Genomic DNA, 22,853 nt, shown 5'->3' with positions numbered 1-22,853 from the left:
ATAGTGAAACAGCATCAAATACCACCAAATTATATCTTACCCAAAAAAAAAAAACCACCAAATTATACACTTAGAGTTATGGTTGAATGAATCAGCCTGAGAGCCTTTTACCAAAGAAGAGAACTGCCAAACAAATAACTTTATTTTTCTGTGATAGAAATAATCTATTGAGCCAAGCAAAGACATTGGTTGAAGGAAACAGAAACACCACAATTTCCATTCATTCACAGCACTTTGACCTTTGCAATCATGATTTCTTTCACAATGCCTGAGAAAACTTGCAAGAATGAAAAAAAGAAAGGGGCAAGCAATTCAGGCTACAAATTTCTTGGGCAATAATACGCATCTCTTCCACAAACTTCTGAGCTCATGCTAATGCTCAGACTGCCCCTTCAACTATAATAAAGTAGCATCAAGAACTACCACAGAAATTGTGCTTTACTACTCACTCTCATCTCTGTCATAAATACACTTTCCCATCGGTTGTGCGCCTCAACAAGAATTTGTCATTTAAGCATGATATACAAAATACCTTGCATACAAGTTGGAACTCTGTAAGCTATAAGGAAAAGGCCAGGATTGTATGGAAGAAGGTAATCTGAGAAATTAGTAAAGGAGAGGGTTTCCCAAGTTGAGCGTAGGCTTTAACTCATACTGGCAAGAATCTGATGGCAATCTTTTCACACTTCAGATCATGCAATCATAAGCAAATTTGATTTCACTGGTTCCAATCAAACGGAAGATTATTGAAGCTGTTAACTTGTCCAAGGCCACCCAACAGCCTGTTTCCCATATCCTGTTGCTGCTGATGGTTCATGGCTGTTGGATCCTGTGACATGTGATTCATTCCAACCCTCCCATTCATGCTCATAGAATTGTTAGCCATCGCTGCCCTAAATCCACTCTGTGTGGCCGATGGGCCAATCCCACCCATGCTTCCAAACCCCATGCCACCGATGCCCGAGCCGTTCGCCATGCCATTTCCAACCAAGCAGTTGCCTCCATTCAGAGCTGGTGTCATACCATTAATTCCCTTCATCTCATTTCCCAAGGTATTGGCACCATTTAGCTGAGAGGGCATCATCATCTCTTGTAAGATCTGCTGCACTGAACTCTGCGACTCAGTTGGATCAGCCTCATGAGACTGAGTTGATGGCTGCTGGATTGTAGACATATTCGCAGGTGAATTAGCAGAGCTCAAATGGGTGGTATTATGTGAGGCTGGGGCTGTGTTGTTGTTTGATGTGGATGGTGTTGGCGAGGGGAATGGAGATGAAGGATTGGGCTGGGACGGTGGCAGTGAATTGGAAGAACTAGCTGATGGTATTTGAACAGTGTTCCCCCCACCATAGGGGCTGGTGACGCTGCCCATCTGGTTTTCTTGCCTGGAATTCAATGAGTTTTGGTGGAGGAGTGCAGCAACGGCAGATGCAGTACCGGTGGATGGTGGAGCATTAAGTGAATTATTTACACTCAGAACACCATTGCTAGCAGACGTAAGTTGCGCAGCAGTTGCAAGAGGAGCAGTCTGATCATTGTGGTTTGAGTTCTGGGCAACGGTTTGCTGCTCCTCACGTTGCTGAGCCAGTTGAGAATGGAGGCCCGAAGAAACAGAAGTCCTTCGAGGGAAGTTGATCAGGCTATCTGAACAAAATGTGACCATATATATGAACCCAAAAAGACAAAAAAGTAAAAAAAGACAACACAGGTTAGATGAAACACGACCAATGACCACCACTACCTTCTCCGCCCCACTACCCAACCCCACCTCCCTCCCCCACCCAAACAACACACAAAAGAAAAAAAAAAAAAAAAAAAAAAAAGATGAAGAGGGTTAATAATAACACATAGAACTTGACTTTGATATAGCAAGAAATTTCAATCTTACATTTGGATGCATCATACATTCATGACATTTCATGATTTGATACGCTTTATGAATCATGGCTCATGATTTACAATACTGAGCGTTTGAACATGCAGCCATATTTCATAGGATCCCTGAAATCAAGAACTTGAAAATTTTTACTTTGTATAGGATTTTCCAAATTCACTCTTTTTAACAATACATAGTAAACCTTCTCTTCCTAGCACTCAAACACTTACAAAATCTGAACCCTCATGATGTGCACCATCACAAAAAAAAAAAAAAAAAAAGATGATCACATCCCATATACAGATTCAAGAGCCAAATTGATGACTTTGCTCGTAGAAGCATGATGTGGTGCGAATCAGATTTGACAGGAATTTGAAAGAAATTATTACTTGGAAAGCTTGTTTTGTTCTTCTTAATTCACCATGATCTCCAGCCACCATCATTTCCATAGTAGCAAGATGCAGCCAAAGTTGTTTTGTTCTTTCCAATTCACCATGATCTCCAGCCACCATCATTTCCATAGTAGCAAAATGCAGCCAAAGTTGTTTTGTTCTTCCTAATTCACCATGATCTCCAGCCACCATCATTTCCATAGTAGCAAGATACGACCACTATCATTTCCTTTGTAGCAAGATGCAGCCACCATCATTTTCATAGTGGCAAGATACAGCCGCCATCATTTCCATGATAGTCAAATTCTGTTATTTCCTTCCATTTACTGAATTTGTCTTATGTTCCCTCTCTTATATATATAAAGGGAGGCGACCTATGTATTCAATTCATATTTCAATGAATGAAAATGAGTATTACTGAATTCTCTTATCTAACCTCTGTGTGTTAATGGCGAGTTATCAACCCTAGAACACTCACATTCTTCTTTTCTTGAGTGTGGCGTTCTACCCCTTTGTGATCTGATTGTGGCGATTTTCTTATCAATCAGATTTCAAAGATTTCTTTCTTTTTTTTCTTTCTTGTGCTCCAACCTTTGTTCTTACCTACACAAGATAGTTATTCAGACCTGGGCACATCAGTTTGGTATCAAAGCCTAAGGAGTGTTCGACATCCAAATCATATCTGGAGAAGACGAGGCCCCTGTTATTCCTAGAGGCATGAGTCTGGAATAAGCTCAGATTATGGGGCTCCAGCGTCGTCAAGAAGAGATGATGGAGCAACTCAATCGCCTAAGACAAGCATTTGAGCAGTTGGCAACACTTCCCCCACCACCACAGCGGCATGGCCATCCAACACCACGACGAGTTAATCGCGATGATGAAGAGTATGACGAACCCAGAGATGATGATGGTGTGGAGGAACACCCATGGCAAAGGCGGCAGCAAAGAAGTTCGGAAGACTATTAAGATGAGGATCCCATCCTTTAAAGGAACCAGCTCACCCAAAGAATATCTGAAATGGGTGCAACGTGTGGTCTTTAAATGTCAAGACTATTCTGAGATAAAAAAATGTAAACTTGCTGCCCTTGAATTCACTGATTACGCTAATCTTTGGTGGGAGAATGTGAAAACTCAGCATAGAAGGGATGGAGAAGAGGAGATCCGGAGCTGGAGGCTTATGAAGCGGATCATGGAGAAGCGATTTGTTCCTCAATATTATAAGCAGGAGCTGTACATCAAGTTACAAAGCTTGAGACAAGGGAGGATGTGTGTTGAAATTATGTCAAAATTTGAGATGCTGATGATGAGGTGCGATTTGCGAGAACCTCAAGAACAGACCATTGCAAGGTTCTTAGGAGGCTTGAACAAAGAGATTGCTGTACGGTGGAGTTGCAATCTTATGTGTTCCTTGACGATGTGATCAAACTTGCTGTTAAGGTGGAGAGACAACACAAGCGTAATGCATGTAAGCCGAGTAAGACTACCAACTCATCTTCCTTATCACCATAGTCCGTCCCTAAGACGGTTCCAAAACAAGTAGAAAAAGGTGATTCTAGCAAGCAAGTCGCAGATGCGGCCAAAGAAAAAAAGGTGAAAAATTCACAACCTCCCAAGCGAAGCCGAGATATCAAGTGTTTTAAGTATCTTAGTTACGATCATATAGCCTCTGAATATCCAAACAAGAGGGTGCTGTTCATTCGGAAGTCACAAGAAGAAATTGAAAATGAAGATGAGGCTATTTTGGAAGAGGTAGAAGAAGATTATGTGAAGTTTGCAGATGAAGGAGAGCTGTTGATTATTCGCCGCAATCTGAACCTACAAGCCAAAGTGGGTGATAAGCAGCGCGAAAACATCTTCCATACCAGATGCACCATCTATGATAAGGTATGTGGTGTTATCATTGATGGAGATAGCTGTACCAATGTGGCTTCCACTATTTTAGTAAAAAAACTTAATCTAGTGACTATTAAGCATCCCCATCCCTATAAATTGCAATAGCTTACTGACGATGGTGATGTGAAGGTTATAAAGCAGATTGTAATACCTTTCTCTATTGACAAGTCCTACAAAGATGAGGTTGTTTGTGATGTGGATCCTATGAAAGCCAGCCATCTTTTGGGAAGGTCTTAGCAGTACGATCGGAGGGCTATTCATGACGGCTTCAAAAACACCTATTCATCTGCCAAGAACGGGAAGAGCATAGTGTTAGCACCACTTAGCCCGCAACAGGTCCAGAAGGATCAGCTTGTGATCGAAAAGGATAAGAAAGAGAACCTGTTTGCCAACAAGGGGGAAGTGAAGCGAGTTTTGACTAACCATGAAATTATTTTTGTTCTTGTAGCCACGTAGGTTCCAAGTGAAGAAATCTCCCTTCCACCGCAAATGAAGGAGATCTTAGAGGAATTTACAGATGTGTTCCCGGAAGAGTTACCAAAAGGATTGCCACCAATCAGAGGGATCGAGCATCAGATTGATCTCATTCCAGGGTTTGCCCTACCAAATAGACCAGCCTATAGATGCAATCCCGAGGAGGCCAAGGAGTTGCAGCGGCAAGTTGCGGATTTTTTGGAGAAGGGTTATGTGAGAAAGTCTATGAGCCCATGTTCAGTACCAGCTCTGTTGGTACCGAAGAAGGATGGATCTATGCGGATGTGCGTGGATAGTAAGATGATAAACAAGATCACAATAAAATATCGCTATCCAATCCCGTGACTGGACGATATACTTGATGAGTTGCATGGAGCTAAGGTCTTCTCAAAAATAGACCTTACGAGCGGATACCATCAAATTCGCATGAAGGAAGATAATGAATGGAAGACCGCATTCAAGATCAAATTCGGATTGTACGAGTGGATGGTCATGCCATTTGACTTGTCCAACGCGCTTAGCACATTCAAGAGATTGATGAATCATGTGCTGCGTAAGTTTATTAGTGATTTTGTAGTTGTGTATTTTGATGATATTCTGATTTTTAACAGAAATCATGAAGAGCATATGGAGCACCTCAGGGGTGTTTTAGAGGTTCTGCGACAAAAGAAGCTATATGGCAACCTCAAAAAGTGTCATTTTTGTCAGGATCGCATAGTCTTTCTTGGCTATATTGTGTCACAACATGGAGTAAAAGTTGATGAGGAAAAGGTGAAAGTAATCAAAGAGTGGCCTGTTCCTACCAATGTATCTGAAGTGAGGAGTTTTCATGGCCTAGCATCCTTTTATCGAAGGTTTGTGAGGAACTTCAGCACTATTCTTGCTTCTATCACTGAATGCATCAAGAAAGGAGGAGAATTCAAATGGACTGAAGCAGCCCAAAAGAGCTTCAAGTTAATCAAGGAGAAGTTAAGTTCGGCACCCATTCTAGCTCTGACTTTTTCAAGACTTTTGAGGTAGAATGTGATGCCTCTGGTGTGGGCATTGGAGCTGTTCTGATGCAAGAAAGGCATCCCATAGCATATTTCAGTGAGAAGCTAAACGATGCAAGCTTAAACTACTCTATCTATGACAAGGAGTTCTACACTCTGATTCGGACTTTGGAGACTTGGCAACATTATTTATTGCCAAAGGAGTTCATCATCCATACTGATCATGAGTCTTTGAAGCATTTGAAAGGACAAAGCAAGCTGAATCGTAGACATGCCAAGGGGATGGAATTCTTGACAACCTTTCCTTATGTGATCAAATACAAAAAAAGGAAATGTCAATATCATGGCTGATGCACTTTCCAGAGGTATGCTTGATTTCATTGCTTAATGCTAAGCTAATGGGATTTGAGTTGATTATAGATCGATACAAGGACGATCCAAATTTTATAAATATTTATGAAGAGTGCAAGAAAGGAGCTGTAAACGGCTATTATAAGCATGACGGATACTTGTTTAAGTCAGGTCGGCTGTGCATATCTAACAGTTCCATTCAAGAGCTTTTGGTAAGAGCTCATGGTGGCGAATTGACGAGTCATTTTGGGGAGAAAATATTGAAGATGATGAAAGAGCACTTTTATTGGCCAGCTATGATTCGTGATGTGCATCACGTCATGGAGAGGTGCGTCACCTGTAAGAAGACGAAAAGCAAAGAGACTTCACAAGGGTTGTATATGCCGCTACCTGTACCAGATCAATCATGGATAGATTTGAGTATGGATTTTGTGCTTGGACTGCCAAAAACACAAAGGGGGAAGGATTCGATTCTGGTGGTTGTGGATCGATTCTCAAAAATGTCTCATTTCGTGCCATGCCACAGAACCGATGATGCTTCACATGTTGCAAAATTATTTTTCAAGGAGAGTGTCTGCATGGTGTACCAAAGAGCATTGTCTGATCGAGATGTCAAGTTCTTGAGTTACTTTTGAAAGACCTTGTGGAAGAAGTTTGGTACTAGATTGCTCTTCAACATGACTTACCACCCGCAAACCGATGGTCAGACCGAAGTGGTAAATCATACCCTCTTCTTTGCTTCGCACTGTTGTTAACAAGAATATGAAGAATTGGGATGAGGATTTGACTTATGTTTAGTTTGCTTACAATCGTAGTATTCATAGCACTACTAAGCATTCACCCCACTTGATTTGGCACCACTTCCAATCAGCGAAATGGTTTGTATGGATGGGAAGAAAAAAGCTGAGTTGGTTAAGTCCATGCATAAGAGCCTCAAGGAGCAGATTGAGAGGAAGAATGCGGCTTATGAGAAGACAGCCAACAGAGGAAGAAAACAAGTTCGCTTTGCTCCAAGTGATCTTGTTTGGATACATCTTCACAAGAAACGACAAACCAAAGAAAATCTAAGCTCATGCCGCGTGCTGATGGTCCACTCCGAGTTGTTAAGAAAGTGAATGACAATGCTTACAAGATTGAATTGTCTGATGACTACAATATGTCTACTACATTCAATGTTCGAGATCTTTCTCCTTGGAGGATAGTTTGGATGATGGGGAGGATTGGATTTGAGGGCAAATCCTACTCAACAAGGGAAAAATGATGTGCACCATCATGAAGAAAGAGATGATCACATGCCATATACGGATCCAAGAGCCAAATTGATGACTTTGCTCACGTGCGTAGAAACATGATGTGGTGCGAATTAGATTTGACAGGAATTTAAAAGAAATTATTACTTGAAAAAGACCGAGTTTAGAAGCTTGTTTTGTTCTTCCTAATTCATCATAATCTCCAGCCACCATCATTTCCATAGTAGTAAGATGCAGTCAAAGTTGTTTTTTCTTCCTAATTCACCATGATCTCCAGCCCCATCATTTCTATAGTAGCAAGATACAGCCACTATCATTTCCTTTGTAGCAAGATGCAGCCACCATCATTTTCATAGTGGCAAGATACAGCCACCATCATTTTCATGATAGTCAAATTCTGTTATTTCCTTTCATTTACTGAATTTGTCTTATGTTCCCTCCCTTATCTATATAAAGGGAGGCGACCTATGTATTCAATTCAGATTTTAATGAATGAAAATGAGTGTTGCTGAATTCTCTTATCTAACCTCTGTGTGTTAGTGGCGAGTTATAAACCCTAGAACTTATCACTCATATTCTTCTTTTCTTGAGTGTGGCGTTCTACCCCTTTGTGATCTGATTGTGACGATTTTCTTATCAATCAGATTTCAAATATTTCTTTTTTTTTTGTGCTCCAACCTTTGTTCTTATCTACACAAGATAGTTATTCAAGTCTGGGCACATCACCTAATGATTCAAAATTTTAAATCATTGAAAAAGAATAAAAACATGTTTTTGAAATTAGAGATCTCCAAACATGGCAAAAGTTCTCATGAGATTGAGGACCAACTGAAAGTGGCATTACGAGCATTTTCTTTCCCCTAAAATGGTAGTTCACCTACCTTAAGCAGATTTTACACTTAGTAATGTGTTTGAAAAATACATCACCACATAGGAGCTTCCACAGCAGGAAGAATAGCAGATGAGCCATGGAAAGCATTTCCTTGCATTGTGAAATGGAAAAACTAAAACTTACCCATGGGTCCTCTCCCTGTTTCCCTGCTATAGTCAATCAGATCCTTCATGCTGTTTACCACCTCTGATATCTGCAGAAGGATTGTTCAGCAACAGTGCATTTCTTAGTTCCAAGACAAATCTTGCTTTATTTTTATTGAAGGGAAAAAAAAATGTACTATAAAGATTACAAACAAAAGTGAAGGCATGATGCAGAACAAAGTAAACACAAGGTTAGCATTATCTGTAATAAGAAACACATTCCTGCTTGACCACTGGCCAGATGCACTTTTCTTAATCAGTCAAGCAGCAAAAAGCCATCCTACTCTCCCAAAGCAGTAGATCATATATATGCCATAAATACCAGTAACTAAAAAGAAAAGAATGATGCCCAAGGCAATTCATAAACCATATTTTGCTCATAGACAAAACAAATGGAAGTTAATCAAAGCTCATTTATTGAGATGCTGGTTTGAGCATTAAACTTTTGTTATAACTGTAATAAGATTTCATCAGCCACCCTGATAAAAAGCTCAGGCTATAACAAAGAGAGATGAGATATGATAAGAGTAAAAGTTGTGATGTTGAAACATTATCCTAGAGAAGCTCCTAACAAAGTTGACATAAAGAATGTTCATACATGTGATCGTAACTCGTAAGCACCTATAGAACTGCAAGAGGATCCATACTAAGTTGGGCAAACAAGTGTTAAAGAACAGAATGTTCCCCCCCACAATAAAGCCCCAGACAAAGCCATGCTACCCTAGAAGGGAATAAAAACAAATATTTTAGAACAGTAATGTTTTCTTCCCACCGTAAAAGCCCATGGTACCCTAGAAGGTAATAATGGATCAATCACAAGGACTAGCTAAAAGGAAACCATCCCCAACGCATGAGCTATCATGTTTTTTATCATTTTGGGTGTTCCTGCAACAATCCTTTTCCACTGATGCATTCTTCAATCTATCTCAGAATTGCAAGTTACAAACAGTAAACCGGTACTTGATAGAAAGATTTGATTCAGAATTTACTGAACTTTGGAGATTATTACATCTTGTTTGTGTTTAATAAAAATACATCCAATAGGATGGCAAACATCGAGGCATGAGATATATAGGCCCTAAAATTCCTCTACTGACAAAACAAACAAGCAAAAACATAGCAAATAAAAAGAATAAGGTAAAGCACAGCCTAGAAGAAATTTTGGATAGTGGACCCAAAAAAGAGCAATCTAAGGATCTAAAAATCACATGGCCTTGTATACAAATCTTGAATAATTATCAAAGAGTCATCTTGAATTTTAACATCATGGTGTTCTGATATTCATTTAAAGCCAACCATGTAGAGTATAATATTATTTCATACAAAGCTCAATATGAGTCCATTTTTATCATCATAGGACAATAATAGAAATAACAACAATGATGATGATGGTGATGATGATGTTTTAACCAAATCCCTACCATATGCTACAAAAGTAGTAACCAAAAATCTATGGCATTCTTGAATGGCACAAATACGGCATAAAGCATCCAGCTTACCTGCCATTTTGTCATGCACATCTCTTAATTTGTATAACTTATGAGTCAAAGCTTTCTTAAGCAATGATTAAAGAGACCTTGTTCCCTGTTTACACCAATCAAGGGCAGGCATGGTACGCTTAATGCACCATTTCTGATGGCATATGATGGTGGATAGAAGCAAGCATGGATATCAAAAACACATACTAAATCTCATCTTGGTAACTGCAAAAATAAGGCTGAAGGCTTATAGTTCATCTCTGTCATACACATCTTGAGTCAAAAAACTTTCTTGAACAATGGTTGTGTTCCCTGTTCACACTTATAAAGAGCTGAGATGGCATGCCTATCCCACCGTGCCCTTGTTTAATATACACCAGCTGATAGACACATGCAAGGTTATCCAACAGGCATCATAACAGGTTCACAAGACTACCAAAAAGCATAGTAACACTCAGTTTGGAAACTGGATAGGGTTCAAAAAGGGCTGGATAACACCTTCATCCTGTCAAGCAACCATATAAGGCACACAGAAAAGCAAATCTAGAAAATCAGTCCAAGCCAAGATAACCCCTATATAGCAGCTCCATCCAACCAATACAAACTGGACCATCCAAGATTTATACCCACCTCTTATACCCAAGGTTTCAAATACCGGTACTAGACCTCCTTCCGGTTTTTTGCTGAAATAGTATGGTACCAGGCCCTGACACAGTATGGGACTGTATCCCATACCAATACAGTGTACCAGTGATGGAAACCTGCCAGAACATTATGGTACCTTTCGCACCATCCCATTCCACTGGTATTTCAAACACTTTACTCTTTGTTTAGAAGAAAAAAAAAACCTCATTAACCACTTCATGAGAAAAAAAAATGAGCATTTTTGTCTTTAAAGAAGAAAGCAATCATAGTGTTGACAGATCATTGATGGTATGATGTAATCATTACAAATACGAATAACAACATTTTATTCAAACTGAAATTTTATCCCATTTTATCCCAAGTATGTTTCGGAGAACTAGGCATAGAATTTGTTAGATCTTTTGCATCCGGTTACATACTGAAACAAACCTGCATAATCAAAATATGCTACTACTCTTTTCTTTAAAATAGGTATACACTGTACCCATGTAAGGCTTAAACTTCTTATTTGTACCCAATTGCTAAACAAGCCCTATTCAGCAGAGATTGAATATCCTCTGCAAAGTTTCCAGACCCTTGAATCAAAGTAAGGATTCAGCAACTACAAAGGAGAGGCGGGGCATCAGCGCCTCTTTTACCTCTTGCATTCTAAGCAAAAGGACTAACCTCAGACACGTTTAATTCTTCAGTTCTAATTTCCAACAAAAGGTGACAATGTGCATGTAAGATCAATTATCTTCATACTTCACAAAATAAAAATATTCACAAACTAGGCTATCTTTATAGCATGTCTCTTTAGGTCCCAACAAAAAACCCTGCATCACCTCTTATGTGTGCAGCCACTGCCAAGTGGTCCGACTCAACAAGTTGGTCATCTTATAATGAGAAGTTGACATCCTAAACGAGCAAACATTTTGTTTCACTGTTATAAACCAATCTATCACTCTAGGATATACAAGTTTCTTTACTGAGATAAACTATTACATTACACCAGGGCATAAAATTTGTGCCATTTTCTAAGTTCAAAACACAAAACAAGCATGAATCAGCATCATATTAGATCAAACAAATTATAAAGACTGAGGATGTTCCAAAGAGGAAAAATAAGAAATCAAACTTATTCAATTCTGATTAGGCTAAGTTGTAACTCCATGAAGTTGAACAACAGCTTGCCTGGATTGGCTTATTTGATTATCACTTCGATATACCACAGTAATGTGCTGATAAAAGTTAACTCACACCCAAACATGCTGGTACCAGTACAACACCCAACATATCCTGCCAATGACCATGCAACATGGCCACAGCATGTCTTCATATGGCAGAAAGCAGTGCCAAATCCATGATTTCAATGACCACTCACAACATGAGGCAGAAGGAACCTCACTTAAGTCTCTTTTAATAGTAAATTTTGTGAAAACATGAGGCAGAAATATAAACTAGATTCCAAACTAATCTTGGAAAATTTACTAGCAGGTCAAGCTGACAACACAGCATGCAGCATTCGCAGTAATCATAGGAAAAAGGGTGCCAGGTGCTTTTATACTCATTACAATCATGCTTCATTACCTTTAAAGGGCCTTTTTTGGGTAAGACTCCAGGGAGCCTTTTACAAGAGCACTCAGGTGTGCACCATAGTGTGCTCATATTGTGACCCAAGGGCAATGAGCAGGTGAATCAGCCCTTAGTCAGCGCTAAATAATGGTGAAAACAAAATGTGGTAATGGTGTGGTACATCAGCACATCACCAACTGGCCCAATTGAACCTATTTTAGGCACCATATCACGAGCATGAAGTTTGTGAAGTTCTAACACATGGGAAAGCAGATGCAGATGCAGATGCTTATTTGTCAGAGAAAGTAGAGCTCAGAACATGCATCCCCCTAGAACTCATGAGAAAATAAAGACAGCGGGAGAGGGAGTGATAGGGCTTGCCTCTTAATGTCTTAAACATGAGAAAGAGACAGAGTGATTGTGCATAATTCCACTCGATGAGATGGATGGTGCATGGACAAGATGCAGGCAGTGGTTGGCTGCATAGTGGAAAGGTGGAGATGCAGAGATGAACAAGCGCATACACCAGAATCATGGTTTAAAAATGAACAGATGAGAAAACCAGAGGACACGTGCACCAGTGTGCAATTATGCATAGTCAAGCGCATGCAGGGTCACAAAACCCCCACTCACCACTTGCATATACTCGTACATAAGCATTTCTTAGAAACCAAAAATGCCCAAAACCAAAAAAATGTCATCATAGTTCTTTTGCTTGATAGGTATATTATCATGAATATCTTCCAAAGAATGTCATTCTCCATCAATGGTTTAATTCTATTTGATATAAGATACTGCTAGACAGAATGCATATTAATTCATGCCATGTACTTCAGTACAGCTTTTATGCCTGTACTAGCCAAATTTTCTATCTACCGAACACACTCACTTTGGAATCTCACACTCCCATACCCTATTCCTGATTGCTTCATTGCTCAATTCTGCTCCTTGCTCCCAGACCTGCTCGTTGTTTAGGTAACCAAGCTTTCAGCAAGCAATGTTCATTGCGCTTCGACAAATTGAGATTATCAAATCTGCATGATGCTTCCAAAAGAAATGCCAGTCCTTTAAAGTAATGCACTCTTGACCTCCTTTGCACCATGAAATGCTTTAGGGAACAACCTTAACAATTTTCCACTTTTCTAGCTTTAGCAAGATCAATATATCAATTGTATTTCAAACACAACAAATGCAAATTAGCTCTTTTATAATGACTTTAGCTCAAATGTTGGCGCTTTTTTGCGAAGTCTCCTTCACAAGCAACAATCTTGGATACCGCCTTCAGGCTCAAACATGTGACATTTCTAGATTTATGAGGGTTGTCGTGTTTGTTTTCAACCGGATGCTTATTGTCTTGGTTGACCCCAAGTCACAAAATTATCTGAAGACATGTTTTTTAATTTACAAGATGACGCGCCTATCTTGTAATCTTTCCAAAATCTAGAACCCACACCCATTTCCTGAGCATTTTATAAAAAATGCTTCTAAAATATTCGCTTCCAAAAATATCTTGATATCTCAAAATTATCGATGACATACCTATCTAATGAGCTTATCATGCCATGATCATGAAAGTATAAACTTCTACACCAATTTTATTCATTTTCCAAGTTAAACAGAATCAATTAAAGTCACGATATTACTATTAATTTTTTTCAGTTTAGGAGAAGAGTGTTTATTTTTAAACCTAAGCACCATGTGCATGAATAGTTGGAGAATTTTCAGTATCCTAAAATCTTGGTTAATAGTGATCACTACAAACAAACCAGGAAAACATACCTAATTCCACCTTACAGATGGCACTTCTTTGCCCTCCGACTTGTAGTTGGCACAAACAGCACTCAGTTTTCCATACACACACAAACATTATCATTGTATAACAAATTTGTCTACCTTCGCCTGGTGCCCTGCCCAGGGAAAGTGATGACCCAACTTGATGTTTATAAAGCCAGTTGGGCATGTGTTTTTGGTCACTGTACTCAGCAGATCTGGAATGGTGTACAGAAATTTATATGGCTGCATGCAAAAGGAAGCCTTTCTTTTCGATACCTATCTAAGGATTAATTCAGCAAACTGGAAAATAACTTAAAATAGACTATGAGTTGCATTTTCCATGTTCTATAGGTTCTTCCCTCCTCTATAGGCTCTTCCCTCCTCTTTCCAGACCCTTCAGATTGAACTATGGAATCCACAGATCCAAATTATCCCAAAGCCATTTCCCATTTTGTTCTCATATTAGTTCTGGGATTACAAATATGCCTCTAGACACCAAGCTTAGATTACAGAAGCAAGTGATTTGTGCTCTCAATAGGCATATATTTCAAAATACAAATTACTGAACTAAGAATAGAGAAGATTCCATGAACAAAAAATAGTTGATGGAAGTATAGCAAGCAAGGAATCATTACATATATGAAATCAAGAATTCAGATGAATAGGACGATCGTATCACCATGTTATGCAGAAACAGTATCAGAGAGCAGCTTACCTGAAGACAACGAACATATCTCTTTGTATATCCTAAGTCATTTACTAGTGGTACCTCCAAAGCTTTAGCCAACTGGCGAGCAGACGCCACAAATCTGTTGATCAATTCCAGAAAATTCTCCACTAAATTTTGCTTGTTCAGATAAACAATTAAATAATATTTTACAGGAAAGTTGCTTGTCATTTACCATGCCCCATTAATTATCATCATAAGAATATACGGATATTTAAAAAAAAAAAAAACAAGGTACTCCAAATGTGAAAAAGAAACTTGCAAAATGGTATCCAAATATAGAAACAATATCATTTTTGCAAAGAAATGATATGGCATTCGGATAAGATTTCTAGTGAATAGGAACTTAAAAGCATGTAACATCTTTAAAAGTGTAATTTTCTTGGTAAGACAATACAACTACCAGCTGAAGTCCCTAATCCAGACAATGCCCACTTAAAAGAATAAGCTTCATCAATATGGCGGGCACTCATCTGTATAGAAAACTCAGCTGCTGACAAACCATCTTGCTAGACCTTTTACATTATTCAGACCCACTGGTTTAACACAAAGTACCCACACCTGATACTCAGAAATCGGTGGAGGTATGACACTTGGATATAGGTCTAAAAGAATAAGTTCTTACAGGCTAGAAGATCTATTGTCTAGCTATATAACACAGTTTCATCAACATACCCCATGGCCACCAAGTCACCTCAACACATGAGTTAGCTGTCTTCTTCATTGTTGCTTGATTAATGCCTGCCCCATATGCTACCAACTCAGCTATCCGCAATTCTTCAAGGCTGCACACCTTGATCTTCAATCCAACACCTTTAATATGAAGTTTAAGGCCCTCTTCCCCCCGCCCCCCCTCATTCACTTGACCATGGGTATTTAGCTTTCATTAATCTTGCTAAGCAGTTGCTTCCACAGTCCTCACCACGAATTATTTCTTCCTTGCCTCATCATTTATGTTGCATGTGCCTCCTTTGGATCAAAAGGGACATAATACTTTGTTTTGACACATAAGGCTAGAATCCTAATTCTAGAAAATCACCAAATGAACTGTTTTTATACATTACAAATCCCAAGGGCTATCCATGGCATCTATCTTTGTTCTATTAAGCTACCCACCTGCTATATAGGAAGGCCCTTGCATCCTATAAATGAATGTATTTCTTGGTAATCATGTCCCGAATTTCAGAAACAGTCGCAACACTGCTTGTCAAGAAGCAAATGTTAACAACTTTCTTCACCTATAGCACAAAATGCACTATGGTTCAGGAACCAACCCCATAACCCAAAGATTTGCCCTGAACAGTCAGCCAAAATTCTCCATGCAGTTGGCGAATATTACAGCATTGCCCAGGTGATAGATGCTAGAAACTGATGCTTTAATATTGCATTCTTCTACAATGCACTTGGCACCACATGCCAGAAAATAAATCAAATTACTCTTTCACCCAGTTCACATCAGAGTGCAGCTACCCGTGCAAGTGGTCAGGTCAGTTTCAGGTCCAGCTTATCTGAAATCCAACCTGAAACCAGCATAGATATAAGATTTAAGCCTACATCCAACATAAAATTTGGTGGGTCTGGTCTCTTTTTCTGAATCATGTATAGGTTGAGTTTACATTTGATCGGCCAAATATGATTTCTTGAACTTGTTTTCACAACATCTAAGTGGATCTGTTCAGGGCCAATCAGGTTAACTCTATTTTTGCAAGATCCATATTTCCAGGAAGATGTACCATCATGAATGCTATGCATAGATGACATAGTATTGGTTAATGAGAAAATTAGTAGACTAAATGCTAAATTGAAGTTATAAAAGAAAATTATAAAAAATAAGGGCATAAAAATTGACAGGCTAAAGGCAAAGTATACACAATGCAATTTTAGTAAAATAAAGACAGATGAGGTTCCTATTAAGATTGACTAACGAGACACAAGAAAGTGATAGAATACCTTGTTTAAGCTCTGGTATACAATATGACAGAGAGATTGATGAAGATATATTTAATAGGATAGGAGCCAGGCAACTTAAATGGAAATGTCAAAAAAAGGCCTGCAATGTTGCTAGGCTAAAAATATTGGGCAATAAAGAGAATTAAAAAAAAAAAAAACAAATTGGGTATAGCTAAAATGAGAATACTTAGGATTTGTGTTTGAACTAGAAAAGATACATAAATAAATGAATATATTGTAGGAGTTATTTGAGTTGAACAAATTAAGGACAAGATGATGGAGAATTGACTAATATTGGTACATGCATCTATAACGAAGATATAACAAAAGTCCATTAAGAAGAGGTGCTTTAGTTTGTGTTTAAGGATGCAGTAGACGGGGAAGGACTAGGGCAACATGGATGGAAGTTTAAAAACAAAAAAAACAAAACAAGGAATGGCTTGAAATAACATCAAAGGCAGTCCTACATTGAATTCCTTAGTGAATGAGGATTCAAAAGGCCAACCCCAAATAGATAGAATATGGTTTGATGGCTATGGTTATCCCATACCAACACATCATTTGAACATTACATTTCATAACATCTAGATCAGGTCAGGCAACACTCCTCACAACCATCTTGCATCCTAAGGCATCATTTGGTCCATAAGAAAGTGAAAGAAATTAAATCAATAAAAGAAAATTAAAAAAAAAAAAACAAAGAAATTTTGCTCATAACTTTCTCATAGTACAATATCTATTTGGGGGGGAAAAAATAGGCCGTGTAGAGAAAATTTAACTCCTTATTTCTCCATGTTTCCCTCTATCTCATCAGCTATAATATAATAGCACCACTCCTTCAGATGCCTCACTCTCTACCAAAGGCATGAAACAAGGCCAGGGACCAAGGTCCTGACCCAGAAAACTGGATTATAGACCTGAGAAAGCAGACCCAACCACATCCACAACCTGACCCAACCAGTGAAGGACGCTACTCAGAAACCATCAAGGCATCCAAGTCATACCATGCTGGGGAAACAGGTGAGAAACACATCTAAGGAAAGCACCTAGGGGTTGCCTATTCCATTTTTTAAAACAATGTTAGCAACTTTAAGAAGAATTCGATAAAACAAAATCTGTAAGGTTCACGTTAAATTTAAGCTAATCCATAGCATATAACCTTCCTAATTACCAGTGCATAAGCTTCCTATGCTATCAAGCTTTAGTCTATAACACTTCCAATGTGCATTTCCTGCCAACAAGCAAAAAAAGTTACATTGAGCATGTTTGTAGTGTTAATGCATGTTAGAAGTTGTTGGTGTTGTTTGTATGACAAGTTACTGGAAAATGTCAATGAAGACATGTCAGACAATAATGATCATATTATATATTTATGATACATCATGGTCTTGAATTTCCAAAGATCAATTAATAAACTATAACCATCTATTTCCAATCCTTTCATAGGCTTCTTATCTTCCGGTGCTGGTGTGCACTGGCATATTACCCCGTGTGCGTGTGTCTGTGTCTGTGTGTGTCTGTGCATGTCTTTTATGCCTCCAAACCCCTCCCCCTTTCCAACTGGCATTTTTCTTCTGAAGTACCTTCCCGCCAAACCATGAAAGGAATCTACAAAGAGGTATGTTCTTTCAATATCTGATTGATATAACTTGGATTCCAAACTATAAAGGAATATGTTTTACCAAACAAACAATCTATACCTTGCAAACCTTTTCTTTTTCTTAGTTTTACTCTGCAGTTTTAGCACTGTTTCTAACAACTGTGTATCCATATTAATGAGTTTTTGTGTGTGCATGTGTTTTTTCGCGTTCTTTTTTCTTCTTTTTTTGTGGGTGGGGGTCAGGGGAGGTTGGGGATCAGATAAAAAATAAGGTGCCACTTAATAATTTCAAAATTTCAAGGATGCGTTTGTTTTATTGCTAAAATGCACGTTGATGATATTATCTAAACACTTCATACATTGCATGGATATCTAAAACAACATGAAGTTACCTTGTTATTTAAAGGTTTCAAGTATGAATTTTATACAAAAATGCATGATAATACCAATACTTCAATATATTATCCAATAATAAAAGAACTGCTCAAATACTATGATCGAAAACCTTCATTGGATTTTAGTTTCATACTCTCCTGGTCAAACAATAAATGAAGAACAGCAAATTTAAATACTTGGACATAAAGTACTGCAATAATTAAGATATTATACACTAACATATTGTTAACATATTATATTGTCATTTATTAAGACAACCCTCAAACCGCGTTATGTGTTCCAGCCAGATAATAGTTATAAGTTTATGCATATGCATATTCCGAGATAAATATACATATATGTGTACATTTATGCATAAAACATTTAGCCAAAAGACTAGTTCATCTGTTTGGGGTAAATTGCACAGAATGTAATTTTCTGTGATGTGCTATTCCTTGATATCTGAAAAAAGCCAAGTCCTCCAAAAAAAAGGTTCTTAACTTCTGCACATTTCCATATATGCATGTACAAAAGCAACCAAAATAATACTCAAGTACAATTAGACAAATTAAGGCAATTTGAAACCACAAACAGAAGAATTTGACAAAAAGTGCACATACTCAATAGGCTATAGAAAAGATATACTTACGAATTACAAGTATTTTGCAACTCTTGGGTAGATAAGCCTGATGATGCATTTTGAGCCGCATTCTGATATCTCTGCACTGCAGCTCCAAGTTGACTGACCTGAACAGAAGCATCAATTATCTCAGGCCAAAAAAAGCTGAAATAGAACCGGTAGCCAGCAAAAGTAATAGTTAAGCAATAAAAGCATTCATTATACCTGGGGTATTAACAATCTCCGAGGAATAAGCTCCTCATGATGCCTAGCGCAGAACTCCCAGGAACAAATCTAGAAAGAAAAATGAGGAAAAAAAATATAAATGATGACTGAGACTATTCCCAGAGAGATGCAACAAAACAAGATGTCTTCTACCATGCAACAGACAGCTTCTTCAGTGATATCTTACCTTCAGATCAGGAGAGAAAACAACCCTCAGCTGACCTTCACGTACCACGCGTAATTGCTCGAATACACTCTCTTGAATTGCTTTAGCATAATCCAGGACAATATGGCCTGATGCATTATGATGCTCACGAGGCATGTCAACATATAAAAGTTCCTCCAACATGCCACTAGCATACTTAATTTGGCAAAGTCTTGGCAGAACCTCGACAGTTGTTTCTGAAATTACATATGAGAAACAGCAAAATGAAATGACATAAAAAGCAGCTCTCCACTGCAGTATAGTTAACAGTAAAAATCATAAATCTTCATTGATTTGAAGGAAATAAGCATAAAACTAGATTGAAATACATATTGAACCAACAGAATGCATTAGGACAATAGGAATTCATGAACCAGGTGAGTACATACCAAACCCACGGCCAGGTTTGCGGTTGCATATCTCACAGTGCCATACATCCTAAGATATCAAGGTCAACATGAATTAGCACATTCATAAAACAAAAATTCATAAACAAACAAATATAAAGTCTACCATCACTTAACTGCAATGATGCAAAGACATTGAGCAGGCAGCCCACAACTCAAGCATAATCAGAGAAGAACAAAAAAAGATGATTTCAAATATCACCATCAATTACCCAAGCCATACATGCATTTAAACAGTTAGCTCATTCTTCTCATCATATTCAGACATACCTGAGGAAAAACACCGGTGGTCTGACGCCCACTTCCATAGAGAGAAACACACCACCTCTTCTTAGCATTGGGAGCAAAGAACTCATTAACAAACTTTCGCCAGAACTCAATATTATTATCCTTCATAAGACAAATGTAAATATGAGTGTAAAAGAAATAATGCTGCTTCTGCCAGGTTTGCATTGAACATAGTCAAATGCACTAGCAGTAAAAGAGGCTTACTTCTGGTCTATGCTGTTGATGAGACATATAATGGGTCAAACGCCGTGCACACATTCCAGGTTCATACACCGGTTTCACTTGAGGTCTCAAAGGAAGACTTTGTTGAAGCTGTTGTTGCAACTGGTTTCTTTGCTGAGGTAAGGTCTTAAGAAGGTGCTGCTGCTGCTGCTGCAGCTGCAAGATCCGCTGCTGCTGTAAGAGATTAATCTGAGCAGCTGCAGCCGGTGATGGCTGCCTTGACATTGGGAGTAACTGCTGCTGCTGCTGCTGCTGCTGCTGTTGCTGCTGCAGAAACAATGATGAATCGGAATGTTGACGTTCCAATTTAACAGGGCCTACGCTTCTTATTGAGTGCAGCTGCTGAGGTTCCATTTTCACAGCACCCAGACTGCGCAGTGATTGTAATTGCTGTGGCGGACCATTATTATTAGAAGGACCCATCTGTGGCTCCAACTTGACGGGACCCATCTGAGGCTCCAACTTGACAGGACCCACGCTGCCCATGTTGCCCAATCCTCCCCTAAGCTGTGTTTGCTGCTGGTTGTGGGACATTGAATATTGTTGCTGGAAGTTCTGTATCCCCTCAAACTGCTGAGGTTGTGATTGACCTGACACGAGTTGGCTTCCAGGAAGATTTTGGAAGTGCTGCCCCTGAGCTGGGCCAGATGAAGAGGCGAAGGAGAGAGGATCGGGCTCGGCGGAGCCTAGCATATCAACTGCACCTCCAACACCACCTCGCTGTTGGAGATTCACTGGAGGATTGGAGAGCCCACCACCAGAAACAGGCCCTCCGTTCCCAAATGAGTGATTAAGGAGGGACGACACATTGGAGATGTTACCCAGCAAACTCATATTGCTACTGTTGTTGTTAAATTGGGTTCGAGGAGAGACCAAGGAAGAGAAGGATTGCTGAGAAGGCATAGAATTAGCCTGGGCTCCGCCCAACATGCCAGAGTTTGTTCGCAGAAGAGATTGAGGGACCGACTGGGCTCCGCCAACCGGAGTTGGAGGCCCGGAAGGCACCATTTTTGCTCAAGGGGAAGGAGCTGGTAATTTATGTAGACCGAAAAAAGGAATTTTTTGATACATGGGCTTATGGATTTAGCAACAATAACAGCAAACAAACCTTAAGATGGCCCTTGAAAGCAAGAAAGGACTGCAAGAATAAAACCAAAGGGAAGTGGAATGCAAGCCATAAGCTCTGGTCTGCAACATCCTATAAATTCCACCCCGTGTTCAAGAATCACTTTTTTATCCAGTCTTACAAAAAGACAGGTAACAGGACCTCACATACGCCGCTAAAAACCGATCTTTTTAAACTCTTTTCTTTCTTCTCCTTTTGCTTTCCACAGCCACCTATAAAAGTAGAAATCTGGTAACAAAACAGAACAAAATGCTAAAATATCAGAAAAAAAGAAGATAAAAATGCTGTCTTTTCCCTAAAACAGAACAAAATGCTAAAATATCTGCAGAAAAAGAAGGATAAAAATGCTATCTTTTTCCCATAAATGGAAACCAAGCAAGCAGAGCACCTTCAGAAGATGTCAAGATTCGATCTTTCGTCTTCTAAACCCCCAGAAAAACGATTTTTCCCTCTTCACTAAGTTAGAACACCGTGATGGATTCGGACACCACCGGAAACGACCGCAAATATCTCTCGATCGCCATCTATATCATAAAACCCAAAGCCGAATCCCCCGATCCGGTCATCGGTCGGATCCAATTCCTTGCAAGTAACGGTATAGAAGTCGCCAACGACGACCGGGGGGGAGATGGAACCAAAAACCTAAAGAAAAACAATTGGAAGCCGAGGATAGAAGCGACTTACACAGTTAAGAGTCTCCAGCCTCGGTTCAGTAGATCGAAAGATCTCTTCCGGCGATCTCTTCTTTTCTGTCAACCGAACTCCAGATTCTAGGGCTACGGTTACCTTCGATCTCTAGCTCCAAAAAGAGGATTGCTTTCGTCTCTGCGACTGTGGTCTACTTTCTCCTCTGAATTTTTTTTTAAAAAAAACAAAAGGAAAAAAATCTTCGCTCCCCTCCGGTTTTCTTCTTCTCCCGGATTGAGCGTTGAGTCCCTGCGGACGTCAAAGTTCCTTTAGATTTGATTAAACTTTTGATACATCCACCCCGTTTAGGTTTTGTAACCCCTTTCCTTTCACCCGCAAGTGGAGGTTACAATTGCAATTTACCGGGCTTTTCATGAAAGCCCCAAAGAATTTCTCAAACTATGAATAAGCACCTAGTCTCTCGCAACAGCACAGTTCGTGGATTTAAATAAGGTGCCACCAGAAGTTTATAGAAAATTTTCAATACATTCTTTCAATTTATTATTTTACTATATTCAACACTGCTTGCATAATTTTAGATGATTATATGATTTTAAGATTTATATAATTTTAGAAGATCACATGATTTTGAATGATTACATGATTTTAGGGATTATATGACAACCCATAGTATTTTCTTTTATTGGTATAATTCTATATCAGTCCATATTATTTTCCTTATATAAATTCTATATACTACTATATAACT

The 22,853-nt window shown here is 38.9% G+C and overlaps 1 protein-coding gene across 4 annotated transcripts; it reads right to left on the bottom strand.

Moving 5' to 3' along the window:
* Positions 1-189: 189 nt before the first annotated feature.
* On the bottom strand, positions 190-22,422 carry LOC105045217 (transcriptional corepressor SEUSS). Of its 4 annotated transcripts, none has more exons than XM_029264636.2 (11): positions 22,142-22,422; positions 21,846-21,981; positions 20,314-21,685; positions 20,092-20,211; positions 19,804-19,852; positions 19,397-19,611; positions 19,210-19,278; positions 19,015-19,112; positions 14,429-14,522; positions 8,244-8,313; positions 190-1,644 (listed from the first exon to the last, which is right to left on the bottom strand). In XM_029264636.2, the coding sequence occupies exons 3-11, from the start codon at positions 21,337-21,339 to the stop codon at positions 719-721; spliced, it is 2,667 nt and encodes an 888-aa protein (XP_029120469.1). In that variant the 5' UTR covers positions 21,340-21,685; positions 21,846-21,981; positions 22,142-22,422; the 3' UTR covers positions 190-718. The 4 variants fall into 4 exon arrangements, with proteins under 4 accessions (XP_029120469.1, XP_073117971.1, XP_010921708.1 ...); XM_073261870.1 differs by having other exon boundaries at positions 20,314-21,669; XM_010923406.4 differs by lacking the exon at positions 21,846-21,981.
* Positions 22,423-22,853: the final 431 nt, after the last annotated feature.

Source organism: Elaeis guineensis, chromosome 8 (genome assembly GCF_000442705.2).
Source record: "Elaeis guineensis isolate ETL-2024a chromosome 8, EG11, whole genome shotgun sequence".
Lineage (NCBI taxonomy): Eukaryota > Viridiplantae > Streptophyta > Magnoliopsida > Arecales > Arecaceae > Elaeis > Elaeis guineensis.
This window is presented reverse-complemented; position numbering and strand designations above follow the sequence as displayed.

Coding starts and splice junctions, on each gene's coding strand:
- LOC105045217 (XM_029264636.2), bottom strand. CDS start 21,339: ATGGTGCCTTCCGGGCCTCCAACTCCGGTTGGCGGAGCCCAGTCGGTC. Junction 19,279..19,396: donor TTTTCTCTCCTGATCTGAAG/GTAAGATATCAC, acceptor TTTTCTTTCTAG/ATTTGTTCCTGGGAGTTCTG. Junction 14,523..19,014: donor TTGCAAAATACTTGTAATTC/GTAAGTATATCT, acceptor ATTGATCAACAG/ATTTGTGGCGTCTGCTCGCC.